The 18,816-nt window shown below is 46.5% G+C and overlaps 1 protein-coding gene across 3 annotated transcripts in view; it reads right to left on the bottom strand.

The window, feature by feature from the left end:
* The window catches only part of WDFY1 (WD repeat and FYVE domain containing 1), a 43,586-nt gene extending 38,119 nt beyond the window's left edge, over positions 1–5,467 (bottom strand). Inside the window, exon 1 of one of the 3 annotated variants that reach the window (XM_074963929.1) lies at positions 5,217–5,467. In XM_074963929.1, coding sequence (XP_074820030.1) covers positions 5,217–5,278 — 62 coding nt within the window. In that variant the 5' untranslated portion in view covers positions 5,279–5,467. Of the gene's footprint in view, positions 1–4,402; positions 4,647–5,157 lie in introns of those variants that run through there. The other 2 variants (XM_074963928.1, XM_074963930.1) reach the window with 2 other exon arrangements.
* Positions 5,468–18,816: the final 13,349 nt, after the last annotated feature.

The raw sequence follows: 18,816 nt of genomic DNA, 5'->3' as shown, positions 1-18,816 counted from the left end.
AGGACCGACCCTTGGGGCACTCCCCTTGATACCAGCTGCCAACTAGACATGGAGCCATTGATCACTACCCGTTGAGCCCGACAATCTAGCCAGCTTTCTATCCACCTTATAGTCCATTCATCCAGCCCATACTTCTTTAACTTGCTGGCAAGAATACCGTGGGAGACCGTGTCAAAAGCTTTGCTAAAGTCAAGGAACAACATGTTCACTGCTTTCCCCTCATCCACAGAGCCATTTATCTAGTCATAGAAGGCAATTAGATTAGTCAGGCATGACTTGCCCTTGGTGAATCCTTGCTGACTGTTCTGATCACTTTCCTCTCCTCTAAGCGCTTCAGAATTGATTCCTTGAGGACCTGCTCCATGATTTTTCCAGGGACTGAGGTGAGGCTGACTGGCCTGTAGTTCCCGGGATCCTCCTTCCTCCCTTTTTTAAAGATGGGCACTACATTAGCCATAAGTGCCAGTATTCTCATTTGGGGGTTTTCATTTCAAGACAAGACAAAAAACCCCAAGCAATTAGTGAAATCCTAATAGGAGCAATGATGGAACAATGATCAAATGCTCACTCTTCTAGGATCCCTATCTCCCTCTCTGCAGAACGTTTTCAATAGCAAAATTCCACCACCCACAGAAGGTCTGTTGTTGCATATTATGCATGAACTAAGGCAAGAAAGTCACACATTAGTCCAACAAACTTCAAACTTGACTGAAAGCACTGCACTGCCTTTAAAAAAAATAACCTACAACATTCCTGAAGGAATGTTTGAATGCTAATAAAGCCCTACCTACTACAGTCATAGTTAAACATGCTTAGCACAACAGAGGAGAGTACTAGTTCATAGCCAACTTGATGTTAATGTTACCTGTATCAAGTTTTACTATCCACTACACCACAATCTACTCCAGAGGCATGCTGCTTAAACTGGGAGGGACAGAGGGATAGAATGCTCCCATTGTTATCCCTGTTCTTTGCTGCCAGCAGATGTGAGATGCTACTGTATGGAATAGCCACCTATGCTGTACAACTCCTATGTCCCAAAGTTCGAGCACTGTTCTGAAGTAAAAGCAGATGAGCACGAAGTTTGAAGTCAAACAAACAGTTTGATACCATATTAAGCTGTAGCTCAGAGATACATGACAATCTTATATTCCCCCTACTCTCAAGAGAGCAAGCACTCTCTTACATATAATCTAATGCAACAAATGCTGAAACCTGAGAATCCAAGAACCAAAACAATAATTCCCTGGACTAATGAAACAGATTATAGGACTGCTTATAGACTCTCAGTCTTGAGCTACAGTTCCTTACCGCCTTTGGTGTGTCACTTTTTAAAATTTTGGACTTTAAAAAAGGTGGAATGTTTTGGTATGAATTGGGGATACAGTATCTATCTGAGCAAGCTTTAGATTATTATAGGGAGAGCAAGCAGCAACCCCATTATTAACCCTAACACCATCACAAAAAGTAGTTGCAACCTTTTTGTGCGAAGTTCCACCACCACCACTGTTTGCAACAGGCCTTTGATAGCTCTGGGGCTAGAGACAGAGTGCTATAAAATGCTGTTCAGGGTTGGCAGGGATAACGTGTTGAAAAATCACTGTCCCCCTTACGTCCTTTGCATGGAAGCATATCGAAATAAATGACCACCACACTAATGCTGGCTCCACACTGCCACCTAAGCAGCATTAGAAGAGACATGCCAGAGCAGCTGTAGTGAGCAGTGGGGGAGGAAGTTGAGTTGGTCAGACTTCACCACAGATCCAGAATATTTCCCCCATGGGTATTTAATGGGACACAAGATTTCCCCATCTCCATGGAACAGGGCTAAGGAAACTGGCCCAGGCTTGCTCTGATCACATCCCAGACCCAGCACATAGTGCTGGGGTCGGCTACGTGTCCGTGGTAAAAACTGAAGTCCATGTGGGGGCTCACCTCAGGCAGCTCCCGTCCCTGCCGTTGCTGACACAGGCGCAGCCAGGCGCCTCTGCAGGCACACTGCCTCCGTCCCCGCTCCCCAAGCGCTGACTCCGTGGCTGCTAGCCCATTGGCTGGGAACCTCAGCCAATGGGAGCTGCGGGGGTGGTGTCTGCAGACAGAGGCACCGTGCCTGCAGAGCTGCCTGGCTGCATGGGACTCCCAGTCCCTGTTGCTGGGGAGGCACGGCCAGGCAGCTCTGCACACTGCCTCCGTCCCTGAGCACTAATTCTACAGCTCCCAGTCCATTGGCCAGGAACCTCTACAGATGGGAGTTGCGGGGGCGGCGGCAGAGCCGCCTGGCCAAGCCTCCACATAGGAGCTGGAGGTGGGACATGCTACTGCTTCCGATAAGCACTGCATGGAGCCATATACCCCTCCCCACCCCCCGCATCCCACCCCTTGCCCGAGCCCTGATCCCCATTCTGCCCTCCAAACCCCTTGGTCCCAGTCCGGAGCACCCTCCTACACCCCAACCCCCTCATTCCGCAGCCCCACCCCAGAGCTCCTAAATCCACATTTAGCTGCCTATGGGTGGTATTTTTAAAACCATGCAAGTAACTTAGAAGCACATGTCCCACTGATCGGCTCCTAAATCCAGCAATGCCAATCCTAAGTGTTTAAAAATCAGAGTCAGATCCCCCAAATCATGATTTTGAAATAACAGTTTTGGATACTTTGCATTTGCTTTCTGATTTGAGCCTTCAAGGTTCACATTTTTGAACTTTTCTCCATGATCACGAGGGCTGGGCTAAAGACAAAATGTGCCCAAGACTAAAATGTCACTCTGAAATCTAGAGGTTCTAATCTACTTTATCAAATGGAAGTGGGTTTCCCAACTACCTCACAAAAGACAATTCTGTCTCTGCTCTGCATATGTTAATCCAAACAATAAACAAAGACTACTTGTTTACAAGACTCCCTTATGCAGTCTTCAACTTCTTCCTCACAACAAAATACATGTTAGAATCTGAGTTCTTTCCAGAATTTAAAGAAGTTCTCGATAGCCTAAGCAGAAAAAAAAAACAAACACATTCATGTTATCCCTCCTCAGAACAGAAAGTAAATATGGATTAGCATTTTCTGTCTTCTCCCTTGAGAAACGCTGGTCACTCCTTTACTAGTGTTATGTTACTAAACCCATTTAGTGTTTACTACTATTAAGTTACTAAACCCATTCCTAACACCTGTTACAATATACATAGTTTGTAGAACCTCCCTTAGGAAATCACTATAAACAAGTATGCTTGCAAATATATATCATGCAGAGTTATTTATTGTTTTAAACTGAGTCAATGTTTTTAACAAATAATGGTCCTTATCTGTAACTGTTTTTTCCCCAGTTGAGAGCTGCTGCTTTGATGTGAGGATATTTTCCAGTCTCATAATTACCCCTGCCCTTATCCAGTCTAGACTATAACTTTCCTCTAGAGCAGAAAACAATGAAATGTTTTGAACTGGATAAAAAAAGAAGCTCCCATTTCTTCTGCTTCATTCCCAACTGCTGGAAAGTTCTCCAGCTACCACCACTTCACAACAGCATCTTGCAGACAACCTTGATGGCTGCACCTCCCTTCCAGCCCAACAATCCCCAGTGGCTCTGTTCTTCTCTTTAATTAAATAGGTATTTTTCACAACAGAAGGCAACAGAAGACACTGATTTTTCCAAGTTTTGCTGCTTTCCCCTCCCAATAATCATAGAAGCAATTTGATCTAGTGATTAAAAGAAAGCCTGATCTAATCCTAGCTCTGCATTAATTCAGGGAAGCCATCTAACCTTTCCGCGTGTCTCCATTTACCCATCTGTAAAAGAGGTAACAATATCTGCCTGCCTACCTCAGAAGAGAATTGGGAAGCTTAATTTATGTTCACAAAGTGCATCGAGATCCTCAAAGCAGGCTGTCTGAAGTATTTGTTGGTTCTAGTATTCAGAAGTGCCTCTCATTCCTAACCCACCCCAAATGGCAGTATGCTAGCCAACTCTTGCTCAGTTTCACAATTCACCACTCCCAGTGTAACAAGTGGTTCATTTTCCCTAATCAGTGTTGCAATCCACTGTTTCTTTATGGCTAATGGCAACAGTCTCTATTTTGAGCCTTCTGGCAAAATTCATGCCTTAAAGAGAGAGTGCCTTTTCACACTGTGCCCCTCAATCCCACATCTCTCACATCCAGCTGGACTCCCACAACACTGCACCTCCCTCCAACCCAAGGCCCAAATTTAAAATAACGAGAGCCAAATTCTACTCCTGTTTACAGAAGTTACTCTCAGTACTAGAAGAAAAGGAGTCCTAGTGGCACCTTAGAGTAACAAATTTATTTGAGCATAAGCTTTCCTGAGCTACAGCTCACTTCATCGGATGCATGCAGTGCTAGAGAAGTCTGAGCCGAGTTACACTGATTTCTAGCGATCACTACTAGCGTACCGGCGAACAGCATCGGACTCCTTAGCGGGTGTTTAAAGAAGAGGCCTGCACACCTTCCTCAGGACGGACAAAGGCGCTTCTCGGGACCGAGGTGTCTAACGGATTTTTCCAGCCACCTGCATCGGATACCTAAAGCAACACTAAAGCTGCAGCCCAGGGCTCACTGACGAGCACGGACGCCTTACTCCGCCGGCAGCCCGCTGCTTCCCCGCGCCCGAGAAGCGCTCCCTGAGCCGCTAGCTCCCGGCGCCTTCGTAAGCGAAGCCTCAGCCCCGACACTTCACTCCTCTGGAGGGGAGGGGGTCCCCCTGGGACTAACACGCTTTTCCTACCAATCCCTCTCCGCCCCGGCCCTGCCTGGGGAAGGCAGGCGGCGCCTCAGTGCCGGCTCTGACCCGCAGCCCTGGCACCCCGGAACGGCACGAGGGGCAGCCCAGCCAACCCCCCGCCCCCGCACCCCGGCTGCTCCCGGACGCGGCGCTGCCAGAGCCGGGAGGGGTCGGAGCGCGGCCAGTGGGGAGCCCCCCACGAGCTGCTCCTCCAGGGGGCACCGCAAGGGGCGGGCTGCTCGGGGTAGCCAGGGGGGCGGGGCGGGGCAGCCCCCCCGAGGGCTGAGACGCAGCGACCTGCAGCCTCCGCCGCCTGCCAGCCCTGGGCAGCGAGCCGAGGGGGCTTCCCCGGAGAGAGCCGAAGCCCTCGAACCGGGGGACTGAGGGGTCCCCTCCCAGGGTGGGGTGGGGCGGCCCGGCGCCCACCTGTCCTCGCTGGCTGTGATGAGCCCGTCCTCCTTGGGGATGAGGAGAGCGGCGCTCACCGAGTCCTGGTGCCCCTCGACCTTACTGAGCAGGACGGGCCGGCTGCTCTGCGGCCTAGCATGGATCTCGGCCGCCATCTCAGTGCGGAGTCTCCGCCGGGGGCGGCCCCTCCGCTGAGTGACAGACAGAGGTAAAGGCTCTGCTGGGCGGAGGAGGGTGGGGGGGGGGGGTAATACGCGATGGGTGCCCGTAATATCAGGTGTAGCGGCGCCACCGGAAGGCCTGGGCGCTGGAGGATCCCGTAATATCAGGAGTAGTGACGCTCCCGGAAGGAGTGGAGCGCCCCTAGTATCGGACTAACAACGCAGAGCGGAAGGCCCAATGCCAGTAGGAGGCTCCCGTATACTCTGAAGTAGAGGAGCCTCTGAAAGGTCCTGACGCCGAGGATGGGCTGCGTATTCTCCAGAGAAGCAGGACCTCTAAAAGCCCCAGGGCAGCACGCAGCGTGATGGAGCTTTCCTACAAATAGCTCTGCACCTGCGCTGGGCAGATTAGGGGTCGTATTTCATAGAAAAGCTGGGAATTTTCTTTTGGGGGTTATGTGTGTATAAGGGTGAAGTCACCTCCTGGGTGATCCAGGAACCTGAGGTGCCAGTGGTGTTGGCACAGGGCCCTGAGCACCAGCCTCCCACAGGCCCCCAATGGCAGCAGAGGACGATGGACCATGAGTATGGTTGCCAACCCTCCAGGAGTGTCCTGGAGTCTCCAGGAATTCCAGATTAATCTTTAAATAAAGATAATGTCATGTGATGAAACCCCCAGGAATTCATCCAGTCAAAGCTGGCAACCCTAACTGTATGCAGCCAGCACAACCCAACCTTGTGCTTTCCCAATAGGGCTGGGAGCTCTCCAGGGCAGGGTCTGTTGTGCACAGGGCAGTACCTCTCTGAGAGTCACAGCCACCAATCAGACACTGCCAGAATGGGAGCAAGAGTGGCAGGTGCCCCAGGAGCCCATCCATGCACTGGGAACTAGGTCCTTCTCCTTTGGTTCTAAACACAGGCCTCTATCTCCTAAGATAAAGGAGAGCTCCCTTTACTGGCAGCAGTAGCCGATCTCTTATCCTCCCTGTGCGAGCCTGAGACAACTAACACATATGATCTGACACCAACACAAAGCCAACCTCCCCTCTTTAACCTACCCATTCCATGCTGTCTCTAAATATTCAATAGCATGCCTGCTATTTTCTCCTCCTTTAGACATTTGTCTGTGTTCTGCATTATCAGTGCTTCACCACTGTGCAGAGTTTGCCTGCAGTACTAAGGCCTTTCCATGCTTCCTCTCAACCCCTGTGCCCCAGCCCTCATTAGGAGTTTCCCAAATAAATCCTGGCACTTGACAGTTGCCCTACATCTTACACCCAACACCCACATTTGGAAGTCTCATAGTGGTAGGGTAGATAATTTATGTCAGCCACGCTGGATCAGTAAATTGATATTAGAAACACTACTGTTTACACTACAGTAATTTATTCTGTAGTATTTAAAGTTTCATGTGCCATGCATTTGTTCACATTATTTTGTATCATTGCTCCATGTTGCATCTCTCATATTTTGGCCTTGAGAGGTTGATACAGACCCAGCAGAATGCACAGTGATGTGCTTCCTCTGTATCTGTGAAAGTCTCAATTTTAACATGGAACTGTGTGGCTGCTGCTGTCTAAAACCTAGTCTAAATACTTAAAAGTATTGCCAGGATAGCTATACCATCTATACCAGCAAACCCGTCCTAGTGTAGAGACAGCCTATACCAGCAAAAAAGTGTGGGTTTTTTTCAAGTAAAGGTTATGCTAGGTCAGTGAATGAAATAAGTGATATCAGCCAGTGTACTTTCCTATCAGTATAACTGCATCTATACGAAGGCTTTTAAAGATGTAGGAATGTTTTTTTAAAAAAAAAAAATCACACCCCTAAATGACATTGCTATACCAGAAAAAAAAATTGGTGTAGACCTGGCCTAAGTACATTGATCACCTAAATGCTAGTTTTGTCCACTCTTAGGGTATGTCTACACTACAAAATTAGGTCGAATTTATAGAAGTCGGTTTTGTAGAAAGCGTTTTTATACAGTCGATTGTGTGTGTCCCCACACAAATGCTCTAAGTGCATATAGTCAGCGGAGTGTGTCCACAGTACTGAGGCAACCGGCAACTTCCGGAGTGTTGCACTGTGGGTAGCTATCCCACAGTTCCCGCAGTTTTCGCCACCCATTTGAATTCTGGGTAGAAATCCCAGTGCCTGATGGGGCTAAAACATTGTCGCGGGTGGTTCTGGGTACATATCGTCAGGCCCCCCTTCCCTCCCTCCTTCCATGAAAGCAAGGGCAGACAATAGTTTTCCGCCTTTTTTCTTGAGTTACCTGTGCAGATGCCATACCACAGCAAGCATGGAGCCCGCTCAGCTAACCGTCACCGTATGTCTCTTGGGTGCTGGCAGACGTGGTACTGCATTGCTACACAGCAGCAGTTTATTTCCTTTTGGCAGCAGACAGTGCAGTATGACTGGTCGACGTAGTCCTGGGTGCTCTTGTAACCAATCTTGATGAGGTCAGGGGCGCCTGGGCAAACATGGGAGTGACTCAGCCAAATCATTTCCCTTTTAAGTTTCGTCTCATGGGGATTGAGTCCTACCGGCAGTGCACTGGCTTTTAATCAGCAACCAGCAGAAGATGGCCAGCAGTCAAAGTGCACCGTCTTCTGCCGAGAACCCAGGAGATGATGATGGCTAGCGGTTGTACTGCACAGTCTGCTGCCAGCAAGTTGTATAAAGATAGATGAAGTGGATCAAAACAAGAAATAGACCAGATTTGTTTTGTATTCATTTTCTCCTCCTCTCCCTCCGTGAAATCAACGGCCTGCTAAACCCAGTTTTGAGTTCTATCCTTGAGGGGGCCATTCAGTTTCTCGCAAAGCCAACCTCTTTGTTGATTTTAAATCCCTGTAAGCCATGTCATCAGTTGCCCCTACCTCTGTCAGAGCAATGGCAGACAATTGTTCCGCACCTTTTTTCTGTGCAGATGCCATACCATGGCAAGCATGGAGCCCGCTCAGATCACTTAGGCAATTAGGAGCACATTAAACACCACATGCATTATCCAGCAGTATATGCAGCACCAGAACCTGGCAAAGCAAAACCGGGCGAGTAGGCGACATCAGCACAGTCACATGAGCGATCAGGACATGGACACAGACTTCTCTCAAAGCACAGGCCCTGGCAACGTGGACATCATGGTGCTAATGGGGCAGGTTCATGCAGTGGAACGCCAATTCTGGGCCCGGGAAACAAGCACAGACTGGTGGGACCACATAGTGTTGCGGGTCTGGGACGATTCCCAGTGGCTGCGAAACTTTCGCATGTGTAAGGGCACTTTCATGGAACTTTGTGACTTGCTTTCCCCTGCCCTGAGGTGCAAGAATACCAAGATGAGAGCAGTCCTCACAGTTGAGAAGCGAGTGGCAATAGCCCTGTGGAAGCTTGCAATGCCAGACAGCTACTGATCAGTCGGGAATCAATTTGGAGTGGGCAAATCTACTGTGGGGGCTGCTGTGATCCAAGTAGCCAACGCAATCAAAGATCTGCTGATATCAAGGGTAGTGACCCTGGGAAATGTGCAGGTCATAGTGGATGGCTTTGCTGCTATGGGATTCCCTAACTGTGGTGGGGCCATAGACGGAACCCATATCCCTATCTTGGCACCAGAGCACCAAGCCGGCGAGTACATAAACCGCAAGGGGTACTTTTCAATAATGCTGCAAGCCCTGGTGGATCACAAGGGATGTTTCACCAACATCAACGCGGGATGGCCGGGAAAGGTACATGACGCTCACATCTTCAGGAACTCTGGTCTGTTTCAAAAGCTGCAGGAAGGGACTTTATTCCCAGACCAGAAAATAACCGCTGGGGATGTTGAAATGCCTATAGTTATCCTTGGGGACCCAGCCTACCCCTTATTGCCATGGCTCATGAAGCCATACACAGGCAGCCTGGACAGTAGTCAGGAGCTGTACAACTACAGGCTGAGCAAGTGCAGAATGGTGGTAGAATGTGCATTTGGACGTTTAAAAGCTCGCTGGTGCAGTTTACTGACTCGGTTAGACCTCAGCGAAACCAATATTCCCACTGTTATTACTGCTTGCTGTGCGCTCCACAGTATCGTGAGAGTATGGGGGAGACGTTTATGGCGGGGTGGGAGGTTGAGGCAAATCTGCTGGTTACACACAGCCAGACACCAGGGCAGTTAGAAGAGCACAGGAGGGCATGGTGCACATCAGAGAAGCTTTGAAAACCAGTTTCATGACTGGCCAGGCTACGGTGTGAAAGTTCTGTTTGTTTCTCCTTGATGAAACACCCCGCCCCTTGGTTTACTCTACTTCCCTGTAAGCTAACCACCCTTCCCTCCTCCCTTCGATCACCGCTTGCAGAGGCAATAAAAGTAATTGTTGCTTCGCATTCATGCATTCTTTATTAATTCATCACACAAATAGGGGGATAACTACCAAGGTAGCCCAGGAGGGGTGGTGGAGGAGCGAAGGACAAGGCCACACAGCACTTCAAAAGTTTAAAAAAAAACTTATTGAATGCCAGCCTTCTGTTGCTTGGGCAATCCTCTGGGGTGGAGTGGCTGGGTGGCTGGAGGCCCCCCCGCCATGTTCTGGGGTGTCTGGGTGAGGAGGCTATGGAACTTGGGGAGTAGAGCAGTTGGTTACACAGGGGCTTTAGCGGCGGTCTGTGCTCCTGCTGCCTTTCCTGCAGCTCAACCATACGCCGGACCATATTGGTTTGATCCTCCCGCAGCCTCAGCATTGAATCCTGCCTCCTCTCATCACGCTGCCACCACCTTTCAGCTTCAGCCGTCTCTTCAGCCCACCACCTCTTCTCCTGGTCATTTTGTGCTTTCCTGCACTCTGACGTTGTCTGCCTCCACGCATTCGTCTGTGCTCTGTCAGTGTGGGAGGACAGCATGAGCTCAGAGAACATTTAATCGCAAGTGCGTTTTTTTCACCTTCTAATCTTCGCTAGCCTCTGGGAAGGAGAAGATCCTGTGATCCTTGAAACACATACAGCTGGTGGAGAAAAAAAAGGCACAGTGGTATTTTAAAAGACATTTTATAGAACAATGGGTACACTCTTTCACGGTAAACCTTGCTGTTAACATTACATACATAGCACATGTGCTTTCGTTCCAAGGTCGCATTTTGCCTCCCCCCCCCACTGCGTGGCTAGCCCCTCATCCCTCCCCCATCCCCAGCAGGGAACATTTCTGTTCAGCTACAGGCAAACAGCCCAGCAGGAACAGGCACCTCTGAATGTCCCCTTAAGAAAAGCACCCTGTTTCAACCAGGTGACCATGAATGATATCACTCTCCTGAGGATAACACAGAGAGATAAAGAACGGATGTTGTTTGAACGCCAGCAAACATACACTGCAATGCTTTGTTCTACAATGATTCCCGAGTACGTGCTACTGGCCTGGAGCTGTAAAGTGTCCTACCGTGGTGGATGGAATAAGGCTGCCCTCCCCAGAAACCTTTTGCAAAGGCTTTGGGAGTACATCCAGGAGAGCTGTGAATGCCAGGGCAAATCAATCATTAAACATGCTTGCTTTTAAACAATGTATTAGTATTTTAAAAGGTACACTCACCGGAGGTCCCTTCTCCGCCTGGTGGGTCCAGGAGGCAGCCTTGGGTGGGTTCAGGGGGTACTGGCTCCAGGTCCAGGGTGAGAAACAGTTCCTGGCAGTTGGGAAAACCGGTTTCTCCGCTTGCTTGCTGTGAGCTATCAATCATCCCAAAACCAGCTTCCATGTTGCCTCCATCTCCATTGAAGGAGTCAAACAACACGGCTGGGGTAGTGGTGGCTGAACCCCCTAAAATGGCATGCAGCTCATCATAGAAGCGGCATGTTTTGGGCTCTGACCCGGAGCGGCCATTCGCCTCTCTGGTAGGCTTGCCTTAAGTTTCACGCGGCACTGCTTCGGGTCCCTGTTATGGCCTCTGACCTTCATGCCCTGGTAGATTTTGACAAATGTTTTGGCATTTCGAAAACTGGTAGTTATGATAGCACAGATTCCTCTCCCCATACAGTGATCAGATCCCATACCTCCTGTTCGGTCCATGCTGGAGCTCTTTTGCGATTGTGGGACTCCATCATGGTCACCTCTGCTGATGAGCTCTGCATGGTCACCTGCAGCTTGCCACACTGGCCAAATAGGAAATTGAAATTCAAAAGTTCGCAGGCCTTTTCCTATCTACCTGGCCAGTGCATCTGAGCTGAGAGTGCTGTCCAGAGTGGTCACAGTGGAGCACTCTGGAATAGCTCATGGAGGCCAATACTGTCGAATTGTGTCCACAGTACCCCAAATTCGACCCAGCAAGGCCAATTTCAGTCCTAATCCCCTTGTTGGGGGATTTTAAGAGCCCTTTAAGTCGAAAAAAAGGGCTTCGTCGTGTGGACAGGTGCTGGGTTAAATCGATTTAACACTGCTAAATTCGACCTCAACTCCTAGTGTAGATCAGGGCTTAGGAGCAGTAAAGGTCAATGTGTTCTTCATTGTCCTGCCCTGTAAACCAGCCTCCTTACAAACACCACAAAAGGAGAGGAAAGGAAGTTTTGAATCCAGCTCAACTTCCCAGTTGTGTGAGAGGATGGGAAGAAAGGTGGTCAGTCATTGTCCCACTCCAGACTATTAAGTAGGAGACAGGGCACATCTACACAGGGATAAAAGACTGCAGAAGAACAGCAGCAGCTGGCCTGGGTCAGCTGACTCGCGCTGACAGGGCTTGGGCTGTGGGGCTCGATTTTTAACCCCTCAGGGAGTCTATAGATCTAAAAGTCCACCCTTGCCTGGTCCCAGAGTTCAGGCTCCCACCCAAACATCTACACGGTGATTTTTCAGCCCCAGAGCCTGAGCCCTGCAAGCCAAAGTCAGCTGACCAGGTCAGCCATGTGTAGATGTACCCAAAGAGGCCAGCCTGACCTCAGACTTTTGAGGGATTTCACAGACCCTTGGGACAGACGGCAGAATTTCAGGACTTCCCACGGCACCAGAGTTATAGCTGCTACAATTTCAAAAGTAACTTTGAACCCAACAGAGGAGGAACCAAGAGATGAGTCCAGTTTAGTCAGGCTGCAGGAAAGACAGTCCTTGAATTAGTGAGCCTCAAGTGACCATATGCGATTAAAGTAGAAGATCTTGTTCTCTAGTGCTTAAAGTAGAAGATCCATGTTCTCTAGTGCTTCATGGTTGTCATCATGCTATGTGCCAGGGCTGTTTCGAACACCACAGTGGCAGCGGGAATAGAACTCAGACCTTGGTGTTCCAAAAGAAAAAGCCTCTGAAGTCATCGGACTTGTTGGCAGAACAGGGCCTATAACCAGAGTCACAGTTGAGCAATTTTCATTCCATTCAAGAGAGCACAGTGGTGTGCACGCATTCACCCACAATCCAGTTCAGACATCACATACCATTTTCCTGAGTTTAAACAAACAAAAACAGTATTTGAAGCCAATTTCTGTATATAGCTTCCAGAAACTACAGGGCAGTAAGGCTGTTCAATCTTCCACCACAGGTAACTAGGCGGAAGGATAAGCAGAGGATGAGGAGAAAGAAGTCAACGGAGAAGAGGGAGGATTATTTTTGGTTGGGACAACAAAACTGTAGAGCCAACTTAGTTTCAGATTATCAGTGGCAGAGTGGTCAGTAATTGCCAACACTGAGTATGGTTTTCAGAACTTTATCAGTCAAGTTTTACTTTGGATCCAGGTTCTGTTTGATCAAACCACAACCTGTCTTCCCTGGGGGCTGCAAAGTTTGGTGCAGAGGGAGTGCAATATGCAATCCCCTGAAATAGAGTTAATCTAATAGATTTCCAAAGGTAGTGTAAAAATATTGTACTATTTATTTATAGGTCTTTTCATCCATAAAGCCTACAGCATTTTACAAAGATGAATAAGCATTGTTGATTCCCTTTATTATGAGAGAGGAAACTGAGGCAACAGGAGAGCTGTGGGGCCAGATTTTCAAGTTGTTTTCAGCACTTGAAACTAGGGCCACAGTTTCAAAACTGCTCGGCCCCCAGCAGCTCCCACTTTGACACTTATGGCCAGCACCCAAAACAGTGAGCTAAAAGGATTTGAAAATCTAGCCCTAAATTTTTGGCCAAACTCAACAAAGAGTCAGTAGCAGTGTTAGAAGTTGAATTCATATTTCCTGACTCAGTCTTCCTCAGACCTAATACCCCTAACTCTTTCATGGGTTTTTTTATGACCGTGCATGGTGAAAATCTCTCCTCTTAATGACATCACTCCCAGCAGCCCAGTGCTCCCGAACTTCAGATTGAGGTGTTAGCTCAGTCCTCAAAGGAAATGTTCTTAATAGGTCCCCTGTGCAAGGACTAAACGGCGTCAGACTGGGCCAGTTTCCTAGGCCTGCAAATGAGCTCTGTGTAAGCTCAAAAGCTTGTCTCTCTCACCAGGAGAATTGCAGAACTACTAACTGTGGTATGTAACTTATGGCTTACATCAGCTTCTGTGCCAGGTGACTTGAGCTAACGTGACACCAATTTTTTTTATAAAGGCTCCAGAGGCAATCCTGGCAATTACAGGCCAGTAAGCCTAACTTCAGTACCAGGCAAATTGGCTGAAATTATAGTAAAGAACAGAATTATCAACCCGATCTGCTGGGGAAGAGTCAACATGTTTTTTGTAAAAGGAAAATCATGTCTCAGCAATCTATTAGAATTCTTTGAGGGGGTCAACAAACATGTGGCCAAGGGTGATCCAGTGGATGCAGTGCACTTGGACTTTCAGAACACCTTTGACAAGGTTCCTCACACCAAAGGCTCCTCAGCAAAGTAAGCTGTCATGGGATAAGAGGGAAGGTCCTCTCATGGATTGGTAACTGGTTAAGATAGGAAACAAAGGGTGGGAACAAATCATCAGTTTTCAGAATGGAGAGAGGTAAACAGTGGTGTTTTCCAGGGGTCGGTTCTGAGACCAGTGCTGTTCAACATATTCACAAATGATCTGGAAAAGGGGGTAAGCAGTCACATGGTAAAATTTGCAGATAATACAAAATTATTCAAGATAGTTGGGGGGGGAGGGGGGCGAGAAGCGGGTCCTTGGGTGGAAGGGGCACTGGAGACTTAACATTGTCCATTTCGGGCAGGAGCAGAGGTAAGCACAAAGCAGAAGAAACCTCTGAACTTCAGTTACGTTACAAAACACAAATCTGGAGGCAGCTGTCTGAAAATTTGGCACCCATGAAGCAGACAAGCACTGGAGGTTATTTACAGGCAAAGACAGCAAAAAGCAGCAGTTCAGATCTGCCCTCAGTTACGCAGGTACTGCATCCTTTGAAGCCAATTCAGTCAAAATAACAATTAACTGTTAATTTTAAAAGTCTACATTAAAAGACTGTTGAGGCTGAAAAGTTAGGCGTTTAAGTTAGGGAAATGTCCAAATTAATGCCAGAACTTTAATTCTGCCCGAGGGAAGCATGTGCATTAACATGCAGTCTCTAATTACATACTATTTTTTCCCCAGGACCTCTACCTCATTCAGAGTACAGGATGGATGGTGATCATTGAAGGAGCAGCTATTCAATATTTCTTTTGTACTCCTCATTCAATGTGTCCTTCCCTGGGGCTGCACCTTGACATGGTGGAAAGGCTGGTGTAGTCCAGTAATCCTGAGCACTATGCTGGTGGGAGCCCTAACTCCCAGTAGGGTCACCCAAGCCAGACAAGGCAAAGGACAAGGACCGGATGAAAGGCAGTGTGCTGGGATCTCTACAGTGGGGTTGAGGGATAGGTCAAGAACCTGTTGTCAAAAAGTTAAGTTATAGAACACAACAAGATTCCTGCCCTCGGCCATGTCTGACAGCACGGAAAGGATTAAGATTCAGGGTGTAGCCCTATGCATTATTTAGTACACACCATCCTGAATTAAGAATTATTCATTTCCCCAGGGGTTTTTCTATGGTGCTGTCGTCACATTACTCGAGTGCTTTACAAACATTGATGAAATTGTCTTCAGGGAGGTGAGTTGAGCTATTCACCTAACTAGAATCTTAATTCAGTCATAAAAGCCCTGTATACACCTTAAGCATCCAGAGCCCTTTCTCTGCTGCACTTTACGTGAAACTGTTTTCAATACTTTAGCAACTACATATCTGTTTTGGAAGCTGATTAATTAACCAAATACCAGAAATAATAGCTTAGCCTAGTGTACTACAGGAATGATGACTGCACATAAATGCATTTGTAAAAGAACAGCCATAGGCCAATTTCTGATATGGTTCTGAACTTCCCCAGGAGCTTCTTGAAAAGTCAATGTTTTGGGGGGCAAATTGTTGGCCTTTAATCCTAGTGGAGAATGGACTGAATCCAGTTTGTGCTACTGATTGAACCAAGATCAAAGGATCAAGAAAATAGCTGATCTTCCCAGTCTCGGTTCTGGTTCTAAGATGGATATGAACTTGTAACCACGGGGAAAAAACAGCTGTGGGTTTTGAAGGACTAAAAATCTACCAAAGCCCTCGGTTGGAGCTGGGGTGACCTCTGGTAAACTTTTTGGCATATGTGAATGAATAAATGATCAATAACGGCTGTCAAGCAATTAAAAAAAATTAATCGCATGATTAATCACAGTCTTAAAAATTAATTATGCTGTTAAATAATAGAATACCATTTATTTACATATTTTTGGATGTTTTCTACATTTTCAAATATATTAATTTCAATTACAACACAGGATATAAAATGTACAGTGCTTATTTATTTTCACTGTAAAAAACAAAATAAATATTTTGCAATTCACCTAATACAAGTACTGTAGTGCAATCTCTATCATGAAAGTTGAACGTACAAGTGTAGAATTATGTACAAAAACCCCCTGCATTTAAAAATAAAATGTAAAACTTTAGAGCCTATAAGTACAATCAGTCCTACTTCTTGTTCAGCCATTCGCTCAGACAAACAAGTTTGTTTACATTTGCAGACGATAACAATGCCTGCTTCTTGTTTACAATGTCACCTGAAAGTGAAAACAGGCGTTCGCATGGCACTGGAGTAGCCAGCATCGCAAGATATTTACATGCCAGATGCGCTAAAGATTCATACGTCCCTTGATGCTTCAACCACCATTCCAGAGGACATGCGTCCATGCTGATGACTGTTTCTGCTCAATAATGATCCAAAGCAGTGCATACCAATGTATGTTCATTTTCACCATCTGAGTCAGATGCCACCAGCAGAACGTTGATTTTGGTTCGGGTTCTGTAGTTTCCGCATCAGAGCGTTGCTCTTTTAAAGACTCCTGAAAGCGTTCTCCACACCTCATCCTCTCAGATTTTGGAAGGCACTTCAGATTCTTAAATCTTAGTTTGAGTGCTGTAGCTATCTTTAGAAATTTCACATTGGTATCTTCTTTGCATTTTGTCAAATTTGCAGTGAAAGTGTTCTTAAAACAAACAACATGTGCTGGGTCATCATCCGAGACTGCTATAACATGAAATATATGGTAGAATGCAGGTAAAACAGAGCAGCAGACATACAAATTTAATTAACGCATTTTTTTAAACGAGCGGCATCAGCATGGACACATGTCCTATGGAATGATGGCCAAAGCATGAAGAGGTATATGAATTTTTAGTGCATCTGGCATGTAAATATCTTGTGATGCTGGCTACAATGGTGCCCTATGAATACCTGTTCTCACTTTCAGGTGACACTGTAGTTAAGAAGTGTGCAGCATTATCTCCCGTAAATGTAAACAAACATGTTTCTCTTAGCAATTGGCTGAACAAGAAGAAAGACTGAGAGGACTTGTAGGCTCTAAAGTTTTACATAGTTTTGTTTTTTTACATAATTGCACACAAAAACAAAACAATCATGAAAAAGTGAAACTTACAAATGGAAAGAGATTGCACTATGGTACTTGTAAGAGGTGAATTGAAAAATACTATTTCTTTTGTTTATCATTTTACAGTGCAAATATTTGTAATCTAAGATAATATCAAGTGAGCACTGTACACTTTGTATTGTGTTGTAATCAAAATGGATATTTGAAAAATGTAGAAAAATCTAAAATATTTATAAATTTCAATTGGTATTCTATTAACAGTGTGATTAATCATGATTAATTTTTTTGAGTTAATCACGTGAGTTAACTGCAATTATCAACAGTCCTAATATATAAGTTCATTCATATATTATATATATGCATATGCGCACACACACACACCCCTTTCTCTGTAATGCTTTTATCCTAAGAATAAACATGCTTGCTTCGAAGGAGCTGCATGGTAACTTATAACTGAGCAATACACTGGTCAGTCTTCTGGGAGAAAGCAAAGCACACAGGCACTGGCATTTTAGGCAGTCTGGCTTGCTGAACATTTTGCAATGTAAGAACTTTATTACAAGAATAGTGACTGTACCATGATCATCTTTGCTTTATGGTAATAACTGAACCTTTTATCTGTTATCTCCTTTTGCTCGGTGAATTGTCTCTCTCCTCTTGCCTGGTGACATAAGAATCTTTTTTCCTTCTACACTACACTAATATGATTCTCTCCCTACTCTGGCTGTCTGTGTCACTATTTTGGAAATCTGGAACTTTAACATGCAGATTTCCAGCCATTGTATATTTAATATAAAAGGACAGACAGCACTTGCTTCCACCACCCTCAACCCTGTAGATATTTCACTGAAACCATGACACATACCAGGCAAAGAATGACACTAACACATTGGTCTATTTTGACATGGTAATTGCATAAAATCCAGAGAGCTGGATTTACCCAGGTTGGCACAGGGTGGAGTCAAACTAGCCTTCTGTCAGCCTAGGGGTCTGTGCCAGAGAGCCTCACCCCACACCTACTGCCTTCCCTCAGCATTTCTGCCCATAGCCCTCTTTGTATCTTTGACCTCTTTCCCATGCCTGAACAATTCACCACCCAGTTGACTCTCCTCTGCTACCCCTTGACTCGGTCTTCTGCTCCTGTTCTAGGTCAGAGGCTCCAGTCTGCTACGCTCAACTTCCGAATTCTCCCATTGATCTAACTACCAGCTCCAGGGACGTGGATTTCCTACACCAGTGGGAGAAGCCCTCCCATTGGCATAGGTAGGGTCTTCACTGAAGCGTTACAGTGAAGCCAAGTGAAGTGAAGACAAGCCCTATAACAGCTAAAGATCAGACTTTTTACTGCTCAAAAACTTCCCTAGTCAGGTTAGAACAGCATGGTGAGTAGAGCTAGGCAGAAAATTTCAGTGAAAATAAAATGTGGATGAAAAACCAAGACACAATTTTGGTGTCCCCCTCCTTACATTCTGACCAAATACAGAGAAAAAAAGGCCTGGATATTTCTCTGGATAACAAGAATAGCTGAGTTGCAATTGTGACAAAGTGGGAATTTCCTGTAATTTTTTTTTATGCATCTTGTGTGTGCGCCTCAGTTTCTCTCATATTTCACAAGAGTACCCAGGGTCAGGGGGAAGGACTGTTTGCTCTCTGGGCAGGCTAAAAGATATAGGTATAATTGTCACCTCGCTGTCTGAGCCTGAATGCCTCATTAAAAAAAGGACCGGTCAAGGCAACT

The sequence above is a fragment of the Natator depressus genome, chromosome 9 (assembly GCF_965152275.1).
Source record: "Natator depressus isolate rNatDep1 chromosome 9, rNatDep2.hap1, whole genome shotgun sequence".
NCBI classification, from domain to species: domain Eukaryota; kingdom Metazoa; phylum Chordata; order Testudines; family Cheloniidae; genus Natator; species Natator depressus.
Note: the sequence above shows the minus strand (reverse complement) of the source record. Positions and strands in the feature narration are given on the sequence as shown.